This window comes from Epinephelus moara, chromosome 5, assembly GCF_006386435.1.
Source record: "Epinephelus moara isolate mb chromosome 5, YSFRI_EMoa_1.0, whole genome shotgun sequence".
Classification (NCBI taxonomy): Eukaryota; Metazoa; Chordata; class Actinopteri; order Perciformes; family Serranidae; genus Epinephelus; species Epinephelus moara.
The window spans coordinates 39,705,350-39,728,423 of NC_065510.1; the positions used below are offsets into that span (position 1 = coordinate 39,705,350).

Consider the following 23,074-nt stretch of genomic DNA (forward strand, 5'->3'; position numbering starts at 1 on the left):
ATGGTGTAGCTGTAACATATATAGAAAATGCATGGTTTAGTCTCAGAAATTATATTTTTTCATATGTTGTTACATCTAACTAAGACTCTTGTAGACACAAACCAGCTCACCTTACAGCCAACAGCTAAAACATTAGCGCTAACAACTTGCATGAAAGGTATCTACATAGACACATAATAAACATGATTTAAGCTTGATGACTTAACTACAAACAGCAAACGTTATTATATTATAAAAAAAATGAAGTAAAAATGTACTTTCTTGGCCCAGAATTAGTTTTTTCCTTAAAAACTTGACTGTGTCGGTCACAGAGTGCTAATTTCTCACATGAGGAATAAGAACTAAACTAAGGATGTGCAGAGTGAATCAGATGATTTGTAGCTTGTTCCTGGTTGGAGAAATTTAAAGTGTTAGAACAATGGATTTATAATGATACCAGAAGCCAAGATGGTGCCTATTTGTTCCAATGGATAAAAAAAAATCATAATAGAAAGTCATAACTGACCATGTTTGCAGTTTGAAACGTCCTGTCAACAGTTTTACAGGTGTCTCTTTTTTAATGGTGGTCTGTGGGGAAAATGCTTTTCGGGCAGCAAGGGATTTTTATGCTGCAATACTAATAGTGGCCACTGGGAAAGATTAGCTGCAGGGAGATTTCCTGGGGGCCTGGTTACAAATATCCCATGGTACACCCACCCTGGTCTCCCCTATTTCAATTTTCTGCTACTTTATATAGGCCTTATTGTACTCCAGTATAATTCAGAGGGAATATTATATGTTTTATTTCACTACATGCATTTGATCACTTTAGTTAGGCTACTGGTTACTTTGCAGATTACGATCAGTACAAGCCTACAAAATATAAGCAACAAATAAATAGGGAGGCACGATATTGGATTTTTTTGCAGATATCCAATATGCTGATATATGTAACAACTTGTTTGGCCGATAACTGATATCGATATATCCACTTAATTCCCCACCTAATTTTAGTTATCACCAAGTCTCTTTTGCAGGGAAATTAAGATATTATGCATGCATACTCTTATCCTGATGGCCCACCAGCAGATGGAGACATGAAATAGAATGCTTTTTAATGTATGTTATATTCATTCAATGTGCAAAATAAGATAAAGCATGTTGGCTGATTTTGAAAGTTAATTTTAAAGCCACTATCGGCAATTACTGATGACGTGCCGATATTATCGTGCATCCAAGTTAATGTTGAAGGCAAAACTGTGTTGTAGCCTACTTCACCAGTTGGACAACAGAGTGATGCACGCACATTGATGCATAATTGTAATCAAGTCAAAATACTATATTTTCTGAAATGGGCCATTCTGCACAGGGAGTATGGTTCAAGTAAAATGCAGGACTTTTACTTCACATGTCTTCATTGTCATATTTCTATCTTTTTGTAGTAAAACTGTTCTTGCTATTGCTTTTCCTGTAGCCTAAGTAAAAGAAGCTTTACTTCCTCCACCTCTGTTGTCTTCACACTTGAAAAGAATATTGCAACATATAGGTCTACACACCCAACCCCACACACACACACGCACACACACGAACTGGACCACCCCGCCCCGGTCCCGCCCAGCGGCCCGACCCCATGGACAACAGACAGACAGACCGGATCATGTGACAGCAACAGTTTCTAAACGACAAAACCGGAGAGAGAGAGACACACACACACAGATAGAGAGAAAGAGACAGGGAGTTTCGTAACTTCGGGAAGTTTTGTGGAGCCATCGATCAGTGGACTCTTGTTTTTTCTCTCATGTCAGTGACACAGCGGAGCGCTGCCGATCGTCGCCTGCGTCACTTTTTCACCGGAGTTGCCTCAATAGAGTTTCTGAGGGAGCCTCTGCCGTTCAGCAAGGCAGCTGTGAAACTACCGTCTGCCCTCCTGGAATAGATCTGTACAAACCATCTGAGAAGTAAGTTTGACACCGTGATCTCCCTCTGATGTTGCTGTGGCCACTTAGAGACGGTGACCCCGGCACCCTGCTCTTATTTCCTCTCGGATGTGCTGTGGTGAAGCCTGTAATTGCTGCGCGGTCTCTTAAAGGTTAGATGTGGCAGTAGATGATGTGTTGTAATAAAGCAGACTTTATTGTGGGGAAGAAAAAAAAGTCCTTAATTCAGAGTTGTGGGTCTTTTTTTAATAAGATCCGGCTGCCTGTGTTTGGTTCATCAGCCTCATTAGTTAATGAAGTTGTTTTTATAGCAGTTTCTTGATTTTGTGGCACATCTGTTGCTGTTAAAATAAAGAAAAAGATTGGCAGTCGGCTAATGGTCTGAACAGTGGCTGATAACTGATGTAACCCGACAGTCAGGCAGCGGAGACTCTGCTATTTATAGCCTTTACAGCCTTTTATAGAGCATAGTGTGGTTTGATTAATTAAAATGTTTGAAACTGGGTCCAGTATAGGCTTGTGAGGAAGGAAGAAAGACTCATTTATAGTGATGTGTCTCCGTCTGTGGAGCTGGTTCCGCTCTTTTTCTTCAGTGTTAATGACATATCCTGTGACCGCACAGTGTGTGATTTTGATCTAGTTTACAACAGGTTTAGAGATTTGGTACAGACATTAAAATCAGTGTGATCAGTTAAAGGCCTTAGATGATGTTCGATTTGTCCTCATCAAGAGATGTGTAGTTTTGTTATAGAAATGTAAAGAAAAAGGAAAACTGGTCTATTACAAATTCTGAGAGCCCAAGGTGACACATTTAAGTATCTTATTTTGTCCCAAAATTTAAAGATATTTCATTTAAAATAATAAAAAATACACAGGAGCCCCAAAATGTCACATTTAAGGCACTGTAATCAGCAAGAATTTGCCATTTTTTCTTGATTAAACAACTGAAATGATTCATTGATCTCCAAAACTGTTTTCGCTTTACTGTTACTCTACTCATTGATTAATTGATTGATTGAGGCTCCAGCTGTAGATCGTATTGACAGCCAGGCTGAATATGATGCTGGAGCTTGTGTGAGAGATAACCCTCAGTGTGGCTGCGTGGTGTCAGAGCTGAGTGCAGTGTTACACACTCACACGGAGCATATGTGACAGGTGTGTGTGTGTGTGTGTGTTCAGTCAGTCACACCTGAGCTTCTTTGTCTTACCTCTGGTTTCACTGCATCCTATATAATACACACACCTCTCTCTTTCTTTCTCTCTCTCTATGTGTGTGTGTGTGTGTGTGTGTTTCTCCGTCTCTGTCTCTCCCTGTTTCCTGTGCTTTGTTTCAAGGCTGAGGCTTGCGTCACACATTCCACTTGGCATATGAAGCCCTTATCCTGTTTAGAGCCTGGAGTGAGAGAGAGAGGGAGAGAAAGAAGGGAGGAGAGAGGGATGTGGATGTGGGGGGTGGACGGGTGGAATGAGGGCGACCTCTTTCTTTCTCTTTCTCTCTCTCTCTTACTTAACACTTTTCATTTGCTCTAGAAAAGTTTCCAAAAGAAGAAGATGAGCTGACCTTTCTTTTCATTTGTTTCTTATTTATTTGTGTCTCATTAGAGCAGACACACACTTATTTATGCACACACGCCCCAAATACCCCACCCACCCCTACGCCTTTTTTTTCCTGAATCAACATGCTGATGTTATCTGGTGGAACAAAATGCGCACACACACTGCTCAAAGGGCATGTCCTAGGGAACATTAGGGCTAAACATTAAACCCCTGCTGCTGAAGAGTTGGTGATTCTTCATTAGAAGTTAAGGGAATAAGGCCACCGTGGTCAACAGACAGCCATAAACGTAAAAAGCTGTAACTCGTTACACAACTTCACATGCGTGCCAGCACATGCACGCACACACACAGCCATGTAAAAGCACACACACACACACACATACACACACATTGGTGCGGTGTGTCTGTTACCGCTTTTAAACCACTGGATTGAGCCACTGTGACTGTGTAGCTCTTTCTAACCCCCAGCCCCCCTCCCCATGTTTGAGGTCCATTGAAGTTTTGTCATATTTTGGTTGAAACCCACTTCGTTTTCTTCCCCGTTTCTGTCTCTGCCTTGTTCTTTCCACTTCCATTTTGACATAGTTTGGTCAGAGCGGCTGTTTTCTTTGCCCTTTCTCTCCTTCTATCCCCCCCCCTCCACTCTCTCCTCTCATTCTTCGGGTAGGGAGGTGCAGTGTGTGTGTGTGTGTGTGTCAGACAGGAAACCGCAGGCCCCCTGCAGCAGCACCCCCCATTTGGCTTCACTCTCCTCCTCCTCCTCCTCCTCCTCCTTCTCTTCTTTACACCCCCCGACCCATCACGCAGTGTGGAAATAATAACAGTCGGACTAAACTCTGAGGGCTTCCGCTTCTCCTTCTTTCCTTCTCTCTGGCAGCCCCTCTCCTTCTCTCTGTCCTCAGTTGTCTGGAAAGCCTCAAAACTTTGCTGTCTTTGACAAGTACAGTTTAAGGTGTGTACACGTGTGTGTGTGTGTGTGTGTCAGTGTTTAAACCTTATGTCAACTCCGGTGTGTCTTTAAATGTGTGTGTGTGCTTGTGTGTGGATGTGTGTGATGATGGATCCTGTTTCCTCTCCCCTGCTGACGGCCCCCTCTGGCTTCCCCCCGAGGTCTGCAGGCCTGCAGCCCCACAGTCTGCTGGAGAGGAGTAGAGAGGNGGGGGGGTGCTAGGCAGCTCAGATGAAGGAATAGGAAGCCAAAATAAGAGGATGGGGGCTTCGGCAGGGGCCCGTAAAGTGAGAGGAGTCAAAGTCAGAGCATATGAGGCATTATCAGGGGAGTCAGGGGTAGGAAGTGAGGTAAGGGGTTGAAATTGGGAAGCAGGGAGGTACAGTAGGGGGTGAGGGCTTTAAAGACGGGGTAAATTTAAAGTAGTCGAGGGCAACAGGAGAAGAAACTACATCAGAGGTGAGGTCAATAATACCCAGTGCATTCCCTGAGGGGTGTAAATAGGTAACAAGGTGTGAGTCAAGCTACAGTATGTACATGAAGTTCTACACTGCGAGCGATGAAGTGAGTGTGAGTGAGTCAGGCGATTGGTGATCAAAGTGACAGGCGTGGTGGGGGACAGCAGGGGGCTAACATGAGGTGAGACTGGCAGGGTAAAAGAGGTGGTAAAGACAAGAAAGACAAGGAAAAGAGTCAGAGGCAGCGAACTGAAGGCTGTAAGTGTGTGTGTGTGTCTATTGCGGCGTGTTCTTGGACAAAGCTGTTGTCTGGAGGTTTCTGGTCTCTCTGGTGATCTCATCATCTCCAGCCTGTTGCCATTAGAGGGTGTGTGTGTGTGTGTGTGTGTGTTGTGTGCATGTGCGTGTGCAGCCCCGTTAGTGTCTGTGTCTGTTAGAGCATGTGTGCGTGTCTGTAATAATTTAGCCCTTTAGTGATTTAGTGTGTGTATTCTGTCGAGCTAGCAGAAACTTGGTGTGCGGCTGTGAGTGTGTGTAAGTGCATGTGTGTGTGTGTGTGTGTGTGTGTGGTTGAGTCAGTAGCTAGGGACTCCAAGCCACAATATTTTCCCCTTCAGTCATGTTGTTTTATATCATTCATGGAGAGGGAGAGAAAAAGAGTGCGGGGTGGTGTGCGGTTCAGATAAATACAGTAGTAAAGACGTGAATGATTGCTGAGGAGCGAGTGAAGAAGAGGTGGAGAAGAACGGAGTCCAAGGGTGGAGAGAGGGGTGTAGGAAGTGTTTGCTGAGTGGGTTGGGGTTGAGTACACAGTAGCTCTACTGACCTAGAAGGACAATATTTGCAGACCACACTTGACATGCACAAACACACACCCACATGTAGAGCGCACAGGGAGGAAAAACTCCCCAACAACTCAAGGTAGGGCTGCTTGTTTACCAAAAAGGTGCAGCACACGCCGGTTCCTTCATGTCACAGTATGTGATTTTACATCTGAAAATGGGAATGCTCTGATAACGCAGAGGTGCAACAGCTGTCTGATTTCCATCTGGCAGAAGTAGGTTGTTGCCCTTCATCAGTTCCATGAGACCTGTTGCACACCTCAGTCTGTCAGAGGATCAGTGCAACTACTGCTGCAACCAATGATTATTTTTATTATCAGTTAATCTGTAGATTTTGTTCTCAAGTGAAGTATTAATTCAGCCGAGTCATCTGAAGAAAATGTTGGGATTGTACATTTCTGCAAACATTTGAATGTTTTGTTCTTATCATATCAGTGTGTCTAAACTGACATAGTATATGAGCAGATGTTATCACCGTGAGGTGGAGGGGATGGTGGATGGTGTGACGCCTTGGCGAGATACCTGCAAGCTGCAAACCACTACGTACCAGTGTTCGAGACCAACAACAAAATCTGCATCTTTCAGTCGCTTTAAGAGACCAAACAGGCTGTTTGTGACAACCTGTTGCTGTTTTTCCAGTAGAGATAGGTCACGAAAAGCTGTTGTTTTTTACCGAGACATCACTGCATTTCCTGTCAGGATGGTGCCATGAAAGGGGTTGTTTTTTTGCCAAGATATTGCTGCATTTCCTGATAGGATGGTGCCATAAAAAACAGTTGTTTTTTTTACCAAGGCATTGCTTCCTTTCCTGCCGACATTGTGCCACCAGAAACGGGTATTTTAAGCCAATATATGATCTTTTTCTAACCATAATCAAGTAGTTTTTGTGCCCAAACCTAACCACATATTGACTCCAGCTTTGTTGAAACATTAGAAATGTAACGTTTCAGTGTATCCGCTTCAAAATATCATACAAATGTAACGTATTCATAGTTTACAGTAATGCACAATGCCAACATTTATTCTGCCAGTTGGGTTGATTATTTACAAGGTCTATTCAATTCAACTAACGGTCACACAAGGCAAAGAAAAGTAGCAAATTCTTACAGTTTAGAAACTTACACGAGGGAATGTTTGGTATTTTGGTTTAAAAATGATGTGAAGGATTAACAAATTATCAAAGTAGTTGCTGCTGATTAATTTTCTGTAAATGACTCGATTAATCTATTAATAAGCTCTTAATGCAGCACTGATTTGTACACAAATCAACAAGCTCCAGCTCCAGATTGTCTTTCCTCTCTTGAGGCTGTATGGTTTGCGGAGGTTTACAGAGACAGACGCTGCACCGCTCAATTAAATTTCTTTCCTGTGATTGTCTTAACTTTCGGTGTCTCATTGTATTTATTCTGTTATGATACACCCCGGGGGAAAGTTTGTCTTTTTTACAAAGACGCTCTCCCTCTCACCATCCTGCTGTCACACATTGCCTGATAACCTCTGTTCAGTGGTAAACCCAAACCACCTGGCGTACACCTCCATGCAGATTAAAACAAAACAACATTAATTATCTGCTGCTGTTGTTATATGACCCAGATCTCTGTCACCCAAATTGCCCCAGACCAATGACAAGCAGATTTAGCCCACTGAACGTAAGTGTTTGTCTCAGACTACATAAATCACCTTCACCTCCATGTGAGCAGGCCTGTGAGAGGAAATATTGCATGACAGGTGAACTCTGAGAAGAATGGTATGTTCTTTCGAGGATTTTAATGTACGCGTGCTGCAGGGCTTTGCTAGAGTCTTCATCAGATAACTGATGAAGCCCATTTTGTTGAGCATGTGAACACATATGGTATGTGCATGTGCATGTACTGTGCAGATACAAGTGAGTGTTCACAGGAACACACATGTAACTGTAAATCTCCCTCCAGCTGAGCCCTGCAGTGACAAGGTAATTTGCATTTTAGAGTTGAAAGAAGATGCTGAGTCACTCATGTCTGAGTTCTCAAATGTGTTTGTTTTTGATGGGTGTTTCTTTTTTTTTGTTCACACACACAGCACCTTATCAAACTGGCTTATGACTCATATACTTGCAGTTACACATTTCTGTTTATCAGGCTACAAATTCTCTACCAGAGGGAGATGTTTCGACATTTTGAGATTGGTTCGACACATTTGCCAACACGTGCCACTTTTGGCAAAGAAAAGTAATGGCAGCAGCAGTGTAAGAAATGTTGATGTTGCCACCTAGAGGCAAAGAAGGGAAAAACTGCTGTGTGCACACAAATGGCGGCTATTCAGAGGAATGAACTGCACTCATTGCAAGGACATGGCATAAGAAAACAAATTGCATCCATTGCATACAATTTTGAAAATTGATTATTTGTTAAAATTGTTTATAAAAAAATGTCAAGTGCTTGTTTTAAGCTTTGCCAATGTGAGGATTTGCTAACTAGTGATGTGATCGCCTCTGGTGTCATCTGAAGTGATGTGAAGTATTTTCTCAGATTTAGAGAACCACGCCTGCACAGATATTTCGCTCCACCTCTACCAGTCGCTGTAGGCTATGTTGCTTTTCAGAGGTTCAGCACGTAAGATTTGGGGGGATTTAGTGGCATCTAGCGGTGAGGATTGCAGATTGCAACCAGCTGAAACTTCTCCCAGTCAGAATTCCTTCACCATTCATTGTTCAGGAGGTTTTTAGCAGGAACCGAATTATCTGCAGAGGTCTCTTCCTTTCCAAGACAAATGGACCAGGTGATGAAAACCAGTGAAAACACTGAATAAAGCAGTTTCATGTTAAAAAAAAAAAAAAAATTGTTGTTTTTTGAATGCTCTTGGCTGGGCTGCCAACTATGGTGGGCATAGACAAGGATCCATTCCTTATGCAGATACAAACGTCTCATTCTAAGGTAACAAAAACACAATAGCCATGTTTCCATCAGCCTGTTTAGATGCGCATCTAGAAGTATCGCATCAGAAAATTATGATAGAAACGCCAAAATTCAAATTAAAATCCCCTGATTCGCACAAACTAAAATACGCTCGCTTTAGCTGGGTTTTGGTTGATTAAAAAAAATGTTGATTCGCAAAACGGGGGATGGAAACAGTTATGTTCAAATTAAGTCTGACGTAGCGCACCTCTCTCCATGGTGATATCCACACTCCGGGTCGGGAAGGCGGTAATGCATTTACAAGCTGGTTGCCAACCGCCAGAAAACATAGAAGAAGAAGAATGCGAGACTTGTTTTGTTTCCAGTTCTGCGGAAAACTCACAGGAGTTCGTAGTTTTCACCAAAGTCCGTACATTTAATGGAAACACACAGGATTCATATTTCTTTCAATGCGCATTTCCCAATGATTTGAATCACTTTTGGATGGAAACATAGCTAATGATTCAGATTTTTTGGTGGTTATAAACTAAACATACGTATTATATTATACTCCATTTCTGCCAATTAATGCCCCTAAATCCTTCACACTGGACCTTAAAAGTAAAGTGTTACTTAACAACTTTGGGCTCTGCTCAGGCAGAACAAATATTTGAAGATGTCATTGGATGTCCGTACCTTGGACTGTGGGAACTGGACATTTCTGACATTTTGCACACAAAAGAATTAATCTGAAAAAATGATTGACAGATTAAAGGATAACAATGGTTAGTAGCAGCCATACATGTTGGACCTTGGGCTGGAAGCTGTGATTATATCATTTGGACCTGTATCTGGTGCTTTCCATCAGAGACACCGTGTCTCCTTGTTTGCAAATGTGAGTCAGAGATGTGTCTCTTGCAGAACGCTTTCAGTGCGAGTACCCACTGCAACGCTGTTTTTTAAGTAGCAGAGGGGAAATATTTTGATATGAACACGAGAGAGAGACAGGATGTGGGGACTTCCACAATGGCCAGTGATTTTTAAAATCCAGTTTATTGGACATTTTAAATTTCTTGTATTCGTATACCTGTACGCTGAACTTAGTGTTCACTGTACACTCACTCTTTTGTCCTTTTTCTGTTTTGTGATCTATCTGTTTCTGCTTCTGCTCTTATTTCCGCCACTCTGTGTAGTTCACAACCACAATAGCGCAACTGCTTGACCTCTAGTTGAACTACAAAACAATACAAACCCGGATTAGAAAACACACCCTCAAAGACATATGTACACACACACACACACACACACACACACACACACAGGCCCCACCTGACTGCAGTCTCTTTGTCTCTATGGAGCCGGGCGAAGGGTGAGACTTCAGTCGTCATGTTCACACCCTTCCTGACCCAGTGAGCGAGCATCCTGCTCCCCTATTGGTCTGTTCCCCATCTGGACTCTGTGTGTGTGTGTGTGTGTGTGTGTGTGCTTGTGTGTGTGCTGGGGTGTGATGGCCTGTGTTCTTGCCCATTTGTTAATAATTAAAGGCTAGCTTGTCTCCAGACTGTGGACTTTAATCAGGTCACACACACACAGACTCCCTCAGGGTACATTCTTTGACAGTTCATGTTGCCTCTTAATGCACCGGTGAACACACACACACACACACACACACACACACAATCACACTCATAAACACTCTCGTTTAGGCACAAACACAGAGTCATTGCAGCTGCACCTGGCCATTCAAAGCCAAAGTAACTGGAACCACCTTTGAAACCTCACACGCTTGTGATCCAAACACTTGACAGACCTTTATAGGTGGTGTGTGTGTGTATATGTGTGTGCCTGAAATGTGTGAGGTATCACTGTCTAGTCTTCGACACTGGGTAGTTTTTAGCCACATCACACCTGAAAATGTCTCGTAGTGTCATAAAACGGTCTGCCAGACACCAGACAAGATGGACAGTGGGAGTGAGAGGAGCTTCTGGTTTGAAGTAGAAAGTAGAGAGGAGGAGAAGGTGTGTAAAATGTGACAGAAAAAAGATGATGGCTATTGTCTGATGTGATTAACTGGAAGTGAGGTCGACAGCGCTCACACACACACACACACACACACACACACACACACACACACACACACACACACACACACACTACAAACACATTTCAGAAACCTATACTTAAGTACAGACCCTTGTCTAGCCTTTCCCTCTAATTTACGTGATTTACTTTTCATCGCCTCTCAAAGACGTGTGTGTGTGTGTCCATGGGTGTGCGAGTGTGTGTGAGTCCATACAAGTTGTCTTGCAGTTTTACTGTTTCTTCTCCTGCCTTGAAAATGAGATCATCTTATAAACTGTTGATGGTATTGTACAGTTAGAGATGAAAATATGACAAATGAACAGGGTTACAGACATTTACTCAAATATGGTACTTCAATACAATTTTAAGGTACTTTACTTGAGTATTTCCATTTTCTGCCATTTTATTCTTGTCCCAGAGGGTAATATTGTACTGCACTACACTTATCTGACAGCTATAGTTTCTTTTCATATTCATATTTAACATTGCTTCCCAACCTTTTTTTTGGCTTTTGACCACCGACAAAAAAAGCAGAGTCTAGCTGAGGCCCCTTGTCACGTTTCAGACATCTGTATGAGTTGTTGGCTGTTCCACCAAAGAGACACTTCCCCTCAAAACCTCTCACATGGTTTCATTTAAACAACAGTTTTGAGGCCCAAAGATGTAAAATATGGCCACTACTTCACACAGAAAAGGCAAAGGTTAGAGAAAAGTCTAAAATATGAATCCAGATTTATAGCAGAAGTATATTCTTTCTTTCTTTGACCCCATTAATCATCTCACGACCCCTGAGATTTATTTTGTGGCCCTTTGGAGGGGCTCGACCCCTAGGTTGGGAATCACTGGACCATCAGTTTTTTTTAGTTTGAGTAAAGTATCTATAAAAATAAATTATAGAATAAATTAGTGCGTAAATGTGTTATAATGTGTTAAATGTCAATACTGATGGCTGTATGCCTTTATTTTGTAGGAGCCTGGCCTGTGCAGCCATGCTGATGTATGACTACCCTCTGAAGACAGACATGGAGACGGTAAGACATGTGATTGTGTAAATGTAGCTTTCGGTGCTATATGTGTGTGTGTATGTGTGTGTGTGTGTGTGTCCGCGCTCCCATCATGCAAAACATGTTTTTGATGCCATATTGTAACTCTGACCTACACACACACTCCTGCTACATGTCTAGACAAACTGGTTCCCACATTCCATCTCTTCCTGGACAAACAGGCTGCTGTACAGTGGACATTTGCATACAATGGGTACAAACACTGCCAGGCAGCAGGCTAATGAACACACACACAGACACACTGTACTCTGAGACATAACAGTTATCCGCTCCCAACCAGAGCTGGGTTAAAGTTTTTTGGCTGGCTGTAGTTGTTTGTGTGGCAGAAACATGTTTTCCGTGTTATTCAGCGCAGGACGGAAATTTTTAACTGCTCTTTTGTCTCCCTCCTCTGCTTCCTTCTTCTGCATCCTCCCTTTCTCTCTCACAGTCATTCTACTCTTCGTTAGTGAAAACCCCGGAGCCATACGGAGTAATCTTCTCCCATCCCGCCCACCTCTACCACCCCACGCACATGCACACCTTCACTCAGTCCCACACCCCCACCAACCCCACACACACCCAACTGGAGCCAGTGGACCTGTCAGTCAGCAAACGTTCCTCCTCCACCTCCTCTTCCTCCTCCCCTCCCTGCTCCTCCGCCTCCTCCCCGGCCTCCTCACGCAGCTCCCCGCCTTCCCCCTACAGCTCAGCGAGCCGTGCCTCCCCGCGCTGCTCCCCCCCACACTCCCAGCTGCGCTCCTCGCCCTCCCACGCTCTCCCGCCTCCCACTTCCTCACTTCCTTACCCCACCATGGTGGGTCCTCTGATCGGCTCGGGATCCGGAGTCATCCAGGGGTCGGGGGTCATGGTGTCTCCAGTCATGGTGCCTCTGTCTGTCCTCTACCCCTCGCCTCTCCACCTGCATCAGCCCATAATGGTGAGCCCACCTGTCGCCAGTGACGACGACCATCATCGAAGCAGGGAGCATAAGTCAGGTGAAGCTTCATTCATTATTTTAATTTAATTCAGCTTCTATTTTTAAAGTTGATTTGAGCTTTATTAACATGATATACTGTATGTGTTGCTAATAATTAAAAAAAACAAAACAGGAAGGATCATGACAGTTATACATCAGTGTACAACTGCAGGCTTCATCTTTCTCCAAATAAGAGTAATAGCTCAATGAGGAAGTTTTCATTTCCTCTGTTTTCAGAATATCAGTTTCAGCAGATTCTTGTTTCTTAGGAAAGCTTTATTTTCAATTTGTTCTGTTTTCTGGGGTCAAATGAAGGTCTCTGTGATTCACAGAGGTCACTATCTCTGAGTCTCCTACATCTGATACAAACGGACAATGACAAAATACATTATGTCACTGACATATTTCACATTATATGCCCTTCCCTAGAAGCACTTCTGCTGTAGCATCAAAACAAACCAAAACATGCTGTTAGCATGACTGAATATGTTTCATATCTGACATGACAAAAAATTAACCGTGTTAAAGGAATAGTTAGCATTTTTTTTAAAGGGGTTGTATGAGGTACTCATTTAGTCAGTGTATTACACACAGTAGATGTCAGTCAGCCTCCTCCCAGTATGGAGAAACAGGCTTGAGTCCATCACAGAAGCTAAACAGTGCACTGCTGTGTGTGGGTCAGCAACAAAATGTACTAAAGCCACCTCAAAAAATTAGTATCAGTTGAAGTGCACACTATATTTAGAATTTTTGTTGTTGCCAGGCAGTGATTTCTAATTGGGACCTGAAGCCGTTATATCGCTCTCTTGAAAGCCAGACTCCATTGAGGAAAACAGAAATTGCTGAAACAGGAGCTGTTGGTCTACCGCTGCCTCGATCAGTTATTTTGTTTGTGTTATAGTGACTTTGGCGTTCAAAAGAGTTAGCAGTCACAAAAGTCACATAATAACACAAACAAACTAACTGATGGCAGGGGTAAACCAGCAGCTCCTGTGTTCAGTGAGCCAAAATTACTGTTTGGTGGCTTTGATGAGAGCATAGGTGGGGACGTTAATGGTTTCCCTGTTGGAATGGGCTGTCTGACAGATAGTGGTAAAAATGGGATTTTTTTAAGGTGGCTAAAAAACGTTTTGCTGCTTCCTCAGTCCACAGCAGTACATTGCTTAGCTCTCATTTCAGTACTCCAGTCTGCTTCTCCAAACTGGGGGTGAGCCGACTGACACCTATTGTATGTAATATACTGACTTTGAGTAAGTACCTCATACAACCCCACTTCAGAAAATCCATACTATCCATACTACTACTACTTAATGTGAATGAATCCTGACCATGCCGCAGCACTGACCATACTGACCAGTAATTTATATCTACCCAGTTCACTGTGGCGACGCCCACGACCTGCACAAGCCAATCAAAACAGAGCCTCGCTTGGAGCTCGCCCATGACCTCGACAGGAGCCACGAGATGAAATCATCAGTTATCAGGATACCACACGAATACGGGTGAGAACACTCATACAGATTTTGAAAGAAGCACCAGAAGTTTCATAAGTTTCACTGTCTGCTGCGGCGCTTCCCCTTTAACTTTATATGGAAGTAATTTTCAGAGGCTTTGACCGGATCCTGCTCTGTTCCTGTTGTGATCTCTTTAAAATTAAGCTGCAGCCCCAAGACTGTGGGGCTGGGTGTTGTTTGATGTATGATTTTGATGATACAATTTTGTAGCGAAATTATTATCACCCAAAGAATGATTTAATTTGGGCTCAGTACATTTATTTGCTTGAATCCACATAAGCACAGAAAAATAACTTCTCACATTCAGTTTTACTCATGTGCCCTCTCTCAAACTCCCTGCTCTGTATGCTTTGATTCACACATTCTCTCAACATTACAAAAAAATTACAGAGATAACACAGGGCCAATAACACAATGACTGTCATGGCCGACACATGAACACACAACACACTGACTCTATTGTATGTTGGGTGTGTCAGATTTCCTCATTCCTATGCGGCGCCTTTTATTAGCTTATTTCCAGTCATGTCCATCAGCCACACTTCTCATTACAGCTCCTTCTCTTATCACATTCTCGTCGGCCGCACACGCTCATATCAGCTATCTTGATCTTGTCACCCTCCTCCTCTCTTCCCATCTCTCCTTTCCTTCTCCTCCCCTCCCTCCCTCCTCACTCAGCACTTCCTGTATATTGTAGCGCTCATTGTCCGGCATCTCCCACTCCTTCTTTCCTTCCTGCTTCCTCCTCCTCCTCCTCCTCCTCCTCCTCACCTCTGGTCATCATCTGTTTTCGTTCCCAGAGGTTCTTCTTCTACAGAATAACGGCTTTTACCTCAGAGGAGTAATTGCATGTTGGTTACATGTGTAATAGTCAGGGAATGCTGCCAGTTAGTTCTTGCTCGTGTGTGAATGAAGTGTATTATCTTGCCCCCCGCCCCATCCTTTACTGTAGTTGTCAGGGCGGTAACCATCACAGGCCGTCGTTACCCTTGATGACTGTGAAATAATTGGACCCTAAGAAAAAAGAAGTGGGTGTGGGTTTATCTGTCATCACCTCTTTTCTCAAAACACAAGAACAATGTAAATATACTGTAAGTATTCAGGAACGAGGTCAAGTTTGCTCAGCGTCTCGATGTGTATAATAATGATGGGTTAGCCTAAGTGTGTGTGTGTGTGTGTGTGTGTGTGTGCATGTGTCGCAGGGGACTTTCTGCACATTCCTTTACGCAGAACTGATCTGTGAGGGATTCATATTTCAACACTCGACACCTGCTCTCAACTGCCACTTACACACACTCACACACGCACATACACACACCCCTACACACACACACATGTGCGGAAAGACAACTCCTTCTTTTCTTTTTTTAACTGTTAAGTATTTGAAATTTTTGCTTTTCTACTCTATTCTCTTCTATTCTTTTGTATTCTACTTAATTATTCTTTGACTTGAATGTACTTTTGCACAGAGAAAACAAAGCTCACACACACACACACACACACACACACTAGGCGCGCAGTATTAGAAACCTTATCTTCTTGGGCTCATTGGTGTTGGGTATGAGTTCGGAAAGTGTGTTGCAAAGTTGCATCTACTATTTCACACTTTTTGGTCTTCTAGAACTTGTTTGTATTATTTTCTGCTGCATGTCATCAGATTCCAGCGACTAAGTCATTGAATGGTTAAATGAAAACATGAGAGAGGTGACAGGACAAAGCAAAGGCGTGGCACACTGGAAAAAGGCGGGAGGTGTTTTTCAACTTCCTGACTGGTAGAAGTTGTTATTGCATCGCAGAGTCACTGCAACCAAATTTAACTTGCATTAGATTTCAACACCATGAAGGAGGCGGCTGTAGTGTGACACTACCTCCCTCTCCTGGTCAAATCACATGAAGCAATGAAATCTAATAAATGCTCTCCTTTCTGCGTCTCTCTCAGGGGTAACAACCCGTCAGTAATAGTCCATTCAGGTGCAAAGCATCCTCTCCCCGCTGAGTCTCCGGACACACTGAAAAAGCGTCGAATTCACCGCTGTGACTTCAGTGGCTGCAACAAAGTGTACACCAAGAGCTCCCACCTCAAAGCACACCGCAGGACACACACCGGTAAGAGTCCTGATTCGCACACAAGCTTTACTTCTTTTTTAACCTATCACAAGCATTTTCACTTAGGGAATGTTCTTTACTTATTAGAGGAGGAGGATGGCTGGAGTTTGACTTTGTTTTTTGTTTTGGTTTATTTATTTATTTATTTTTTTTCAATCTTGACCTTCCCTGAATATTTTTACTTGAGCCTCCCTGAGTGACGGGGGGAAATATGTGACACTCATAGATAGATAGTTGATAGATAGATAGATTTTTTTTTAAATATTTAGACCAAATGTAGATATTGGAGTCAATGCAACAAGCGAGTGAGAGTTATCACCAACACAAACAGCTAAATTCTCAAACAAAATGCTGATCCTCTTTACAAATCGTATCGTTACACAAGCTGCCTGACCTGGTTCTACCACACAAATCCAGCAAAAATTAAAAAGCGTGCACATCACACATATGCATGCACACACACTATAGTGCACATAGCTAGCACAAACCACAAACCAGTCAGTGACGTCATGTTTTACAGTCTGTGATTTTGATCAAATTTTAGTATTTTAAGCTCAATTTGTTTTTTTTTGTTTTTTTTTTGCCCTGATGGAATCCTAGTTGCACATGCTGTGTTCAAGAATCATCAGAAATTTGATAATCCAATGACAATTTTTGCCTCTACAGTTTCTGGCTATGATGAATGTGTACTTCTGATTTTTTCAAAGAAAACTACCTCTCAAACCAGCTGGTGAGCCTTGGGGTTCAGAGGGTGTTTAAATAATTACAAAAAACAACCAGTTAAAGTTGCATATCACTTCTCTCAGCCAAAATAAAAGCACAAATCCTTCCCCAGTGTTTCAAAAAATTATTTGACATGCCATCCCCATTTTGCACCACCCCTTCTACCCTCATAAATAACTAACAGTCCCTTGTCTTTTTTATTCTCTGTATGTACAGGTGAGAAACCCTACAAGTGCATGTGGGAAGGCTGCACGTGGAAGTTTGCCCGTTCAGACGAGCTGACGAGACACTTCCGCAAGCACACAGGAGTCAAACCGTTTCAGTGCCCCGACTGTGAACGCAGCTTCTCCCGCTCTGACCACCTGGCTTTGCACAAGAAACGCCACCTCCTGGTGTGAAACCATCCACCCGGGCAGCTTGAAAGTAACTTGGTGCTGCGTTATACATTGGACTGTACCACTTTGACTTGAGGGGGGGACTTTTAAAGAGCTGGCCTTACACGTTGGACTCCGATGGGGAGTGGGGAAATGTTCCTCAGGGTGCAAGTTTAGACTTTTTCACCTCATTAGCCTGAATATGAGCTGGTGTCAGCCTATTAGTCATCTAACACCATCTTGTTTGCAGATATATCATCAGCTCATTTTGACATAATAATAGAAATAAGGTTGTTGCACCACACCTCTGATCAGCTGTGGAAGGTCCAGACACTTTTTTAAGAAAGAGGCTGCAGCATCTCAGCTGGCCTGAGAGCAGCGCCCTCTTCTGTCCACGGAACCAAACAGCAGTGACACCCGCTCATGTGGCATGCTCAAGCTTCTCTTTGCAACATCAGCTCTCATTTCTCTGCATGCATTCAAGTAAAGATTATGGACTTAAACTCACACACGTTATTTGCTAGCTAGGCCAATATAATGTGAAACTTTCCAGAATGTATCGTATCACACCTACTGTGCATCGTGTCATACATCAGCTTTCTCTCATCAGCGCAGCTACCTGTGACATAACGCTAACTCCACCTTCATGGACCGCCACATTTAAACACCACACACCTCATCTGCCTCTACAAGCTTACATCATGAAGTGACTTTACAAAAAAACAACACAACAGGTAGCTAATGCTTGCTTTTTCTTGTACATATATGCACACGTTTAACGGCACACACAGCAAGAAAACATGCACTTAAAAAAGCAGCCTCGGTCTGGTGTGCTTTTGGTATTTGGGTTGAAAACAAAGTGGGGACTGTGGGTCTCGATCATTGTTGGAGTGAAGTGTTTTTTATGTTTTCATTCAGAAATGTGAAAGTTGCTGCACAGGGGCATTATTGTGTCAGTGAGGAAAAGACACCACTTGGTTGGTTTAAAGGTTGAAGCAATGAAATGTCTCATGTCTTATATCAAGTTTATGTATCTATATGAACTAATGGTTGGTTTGTGATGTGACACCATGGTAGCCTTTTTTATTGTATGACACTTTTATATGGGACAAATACAAAGTGCAAAGCAGGGACATTTGCTCTTTGATTTTTGTTTATTAGGAGCAGATGGGTTTTTATTCCAGCCCGCCACATAGGATATATCATATAAACGAAAGTAACATTTAATTCAATAGTTTTCTAAATCGAAGGTCATAAGATATATTCTTCTACTACGCCATCAAATTTTTCACACCATCACAACTTTAGAGCACAAGTTTGTTTTTACAGCTTCTGGAGAACAAAGTAGTTTTGTTTATAGCGTCTTTGTACATGCCTCCAATGTGCACTTTATATATAAATATATATATATATATATAAAACATTCCCAAAGCCAAATATTTTCTAATCACATCAGTTTTTTCTATTCATACATCTGCTGGTCAGTTTGATCGGAAAAATATAACAGGTGTCTTGTCATTTTCCAGTCATGTAATACCAGAGGAAAGTGTGACCCTTTCGTTTATTTACATGTGCACACACACAAACACATACCGAATGTAGCGGCTCAACTGATCTGCATCCTGCCCCTGGATTCTCTTTGCGGTTTTTTGCTTGTACATGTTTTTTGTATTTCTGCAAATATAAGTTGTAATATATATATATATTTTATAATTGATTATTAGACTGAAAGGGCAATTAAAGGTTTTTTTTTATTAAGCATGATATTATGATACTCTCATAATAATGGATATTATACATTTCTATAATGTCGTGTCTATAATAAACCCTATCTCTTTTTAATCTAAACGTTGGCAATTCAAAGGGAACATGTTAAACTGTGAACATATAACTGTACAGGTTCTGCAATTTTGCATTTATTTTAAGACAGAATATTCATACCACTTAATAAACTTATTGATAATATTTGCAGAATGGAGTGCTGTGCCTTATTTATGTGTGTATTTGTGCTGAAACTGTTGACAGAGATGTTTGTAGAGTAGCTGAATGACAGAAGATTTTTAATTTAATCATTTTAGTTATTTATCACAAAAAATGCCAAACATTTGCTAGCACAAGTTTCTCAAATTTGGATATTTCCTCTTTTTTCAGGTTCATAACGCTATAAATTTAATATTTATATTTGGGGTTTTTTCACTAACTTCAACAGCAGCTTATTTAAAGTGCTAAAAAAACCTTATTTGAGTCTTGATCCCAGATGCACCATAAGAGCTAAAAAAAAAAGACAGAGAAATATTATACTGGTAATCCATGGTCTCAGCACACTTTACAGGTCTTAAAAAGACAAACATGGAAATCACGAATATGACTGCCATAATGGATCGGCCGAGGCCGGGTTGCTGTTGACCTACAGGGTGCCAGTGGAAATTGGACTAATGTTAGTTGAAAAAGGAGAGAAGAAGGGCGTGTCAGTAGTAGGAGAGAAGAGGAAAGGCAAGAGTCTAGAACTACACTAAGACTAGGGACTTTGAATATTGGGACTATGACAGGGAATGCTAGAGAGTTGGCTGACATGATGCAGAGGAGGAAGGTGGAAGGTGGCACACAGGTGGACTACATCTTGTGTAGACAATGTAATCTGAAGGAGATCAGTGACTGCAAAGTTGTGGCAGATGAGAGTGTAGCCAGACAGCATAGGATGGTGGTGTGTAGGATGACTCTGGTCGTAAGGAAGATGAAGAGGACAAAGGCAGAGCAGAGGACGAAGTGGTGGAGGCTGAAAAAGGAAGAGGGTTGTGTGGTTTTCAGGGAGGAGTTGAGACAGGCTCAGTGACTGGACAACTACAGCTAATGTTATCAGAGAGACAGGTAGGAGAGTACTTGGTGTGTCATATGGAAGGAAAGGAGATAAGGAGACCTGGTGGAAGGAAAGGAGATAAGGAGACCTGGTGGAATGAGGAAGTGCAAGAGTGTATACAGAGAACGAGGTTAGCTAAGAAGAAGTGGGACAATGAGAGGACTGAAGAGAGTAGACAGGAGTACAGGGAGATTCAGTATAAGGTGAAGGTAGAGGTGACAAAGGCCAAACAAAGGGCGTATGATGACTTGTATGATAGGTTGGACAGTAAGGAGGGAGAGACTGATTTATACAGGTTGGCAAGGCAGAGAGATAGAGATGGGAAGGATGTGCAGCAGGTTAGGGTAATTAAGGATAGAGATGGGAATGTATTGACAGGTGCCACAAGTGTGATGGGAAGATGGAAAAAGTACTTTGAAGAGTTGATTAATGAGGAAAATGAGAGAGAACAAAGAGTAAAAGAGGTGACCATTGTGGAGCAGGAAGTAACAAAGATTAGTAAGGATGAAGTGATTGAAAGATGAGGTTAGACAGGAATCTCCATGGACTATGATGTTTGCAGATGACATTGTGATCTGTAGCAGGGGCGAAAATCCCATTTCATAGTTGGGGGGACAATAAACAGTAAAATTTTAGAGAATAATTCCAGGGGGGGGCAAGGAAAAAAAAGTTGCAGCCTGTCTTATATACAGCATCTTTTACCACAATTTGACGCTTTAATCTTCTCTCTATCTCTCCAACAGGCAGAGTGNTGTAACTTGTGTAAGTTAAACTGTGTCTGTGTGAGTGTACATCTTACCCTGCGATGTGCGATGTGGGCAGCGGGTCCAGCCATACGCCCCGCCCGTTGGAAAGAGTGTGGGGTATACCACCACTAGGAATGGGAGGGGGGGACTAAATCTTTTAAGATTTAAATAGCACATTATTGCGCGATTACAATGAGCACCGCTTACATTGTGCTTTTAATAAATACTACTGCATTGTTCAAAAATTATTAATTGTGTCTCAAATTATTCTAGGGGGGGACAGCTTTACTGAAGGGGGAGTCATGTCCCCCCTGTCCCCCCCGGGATTTCCGCCCCTGATCTGTAGTGAGAGCAGGGTGCAGGTGGAGGAAAATCTAGAGAGGTGGAGGTATGCCCTGGAAAGGAGAGGAATGAAGGTTAGTCATCACAAGACAGAATACGTGTGTGTGTGGATGAGAAGGACTCAAGTGGAACGCTGAGGTCACAGGGAGTAGAAATAAAGAAGGTGGAGGATTTTAACTACTTGGGGTCAACAGTCCAGAGCAACAGAGAGTGTGGACAAGAGGTGAAGAAACATGTGCAAGCAGGTTGGAACGGGTGGAGAAAAGTGTCAGGTGTGATGTGTGATAGAAGAGTACCAGCAAGATTAAAAGGAAAGGTGTACAAGACGGTGGTGAGACCAGCGATGTTGTTTGGTTTAGAGACAGTGGCAGTGAAGAAAAGACAGGAGGCAGAGCGTGAGGTAGCAGAGATGAAGATGTTGAGGTTCTCTTGATGGATGGATGGATAGGATCAGGAAGGAGTACATCAGAGGGACAGCTCATGTTAGATGTTTTGGAGATAAAGTCAGAGAGGCCGGACTGAGATGGTTTGGGCATGTTCAGAGGAGGGATAGTGAATATATTGGTAGAAGGATGCTGAGGTTGGGACTACCCAAGACCAAAGAGGAGATTTATGGATGTTGTGAAAGAGGACATGAAGTCAGTTGGTGTGAGAGAAGAGGATGCAGAGGATAGGGTTAGATGGATAGATTCACTGTGGCGACCCCTAAAGGGAACAGCCGAAAGAGGAAGAAGACTCACACAGACACACATTCTGTCAGCGATTTCATCACATGTACAATATTATTATTATTAGAATAATTAATTCAGCAGCAAAAACAGAATAAAGGTCACTTCCAGTAGTTATAGTTGGGGAACAAGGCCTAAGTTAAGAACTCCAATAGGTTGGAAAGTTCAATCAGTATTTGTGAACATGAGTGACTCTCTCTCGAAGCCAGAAACTAAAGTCTCAAACTTATGATGTCATCAAGAATAAAGTCTGAAGCTACTTCGTAGACAATGAATGGGAGACTGATCGTGTGGACCCACAGAATGTTTGTCTTTTTTATACCCAAGTGAGTTTTATTCTGTCTTTGTTCTTAGTTCTGAAACAGAACATTCACCTGGGTCCTCTGAGTGTCATCTACAACATCTTTCATAATTCATTGTCTGTGGAGCAGCTCCAGACTTTATACCCTATGACATATAATTTTTGACTTTTAACACCCTAGGTTTTGGATTTGGGAGAAAGTTGTTAATGTTAAATATTATTTTTGGACCATCTTAGACTTATAAATATCTTGTATGAATTTTGAAAGTGGGTGTAGTTTCCCTTAAACATTGTACAACATGTAGGCTTTGTATGTGCATGTGATTTGTGGTTATCAATGAACAGCATTATAAGGCTTCACTAGTGTATCGTAACACAATGATTTGTATTATGTCATCAGTATCTCACCAAATAGCAATTTGAGATATGAGCAACTTATACTCCTACTGTTTGCCTTGTTTAAAGGTTTGGCATTGTGTTTATTCTTGACATCTACGCAACGATATTTTTTTGTTTCTCTTTGCACTCTTCTATTTTGTACTACCATTGCTTACCTCATCAATCTCACTTTCTAATAATAAAATATGGGCTCGTCCGGGATTTGAACCCGGGACCTCTCGCACCCTAAGCGAGAATCATACCCCTAGACCAACGAGCCGCTGTGATGCGTTGGGAAAATATACT

General features: G+C 42.3%; 1 protein-coding gene and 1 non-coding gene across 2 annotated transcripts; one reads left to right on the forward strand and one right to left on the reverse strand.

The window, feature by feature from the left end:
• The first annotated feature begins 1,647 nt into the window (after window positions 1–1,647).
• klf3 (Kruppel-like factor 3 (basic)) lies at window positions 1,648–19,386 on the forward strand. Its single transcript, XM_050044497.1, has 6 exons — window positions 1,648–1,937; window positions 11,648–11,708; window positions 12,172–12,718; window positions 14,075–14,201; window positions 16,153–16,319; window positions 17,259–19,386. The coding sequence occupies exons 2-6, from the start codon at window positions 11,667–11,669 to the stop codon at window positions 17,438–17,440; spliced, it is 1,065 nt and encodes a 354-aa protein (XP_049900454.1). The 5' UTR covers window positions 1,648–1,937; window positions 11,648–11,666; the 3' UTR covers window positions 17,441–19,386.
• A 3,590-nt stretch (window positions 19,387–22,976) lies between these two features.
• trnap-agg (transfer RNA proline (anticodon AGG)) lies at window positions 22,977–23,048 on the reverse strand. Its single transcript has one exon. It is a non-coding gene; the product is annotated as a tRNA-Pro (tRNA).
• Window positions 23,049–23,074: the final 26 nt, after the last annotated feature.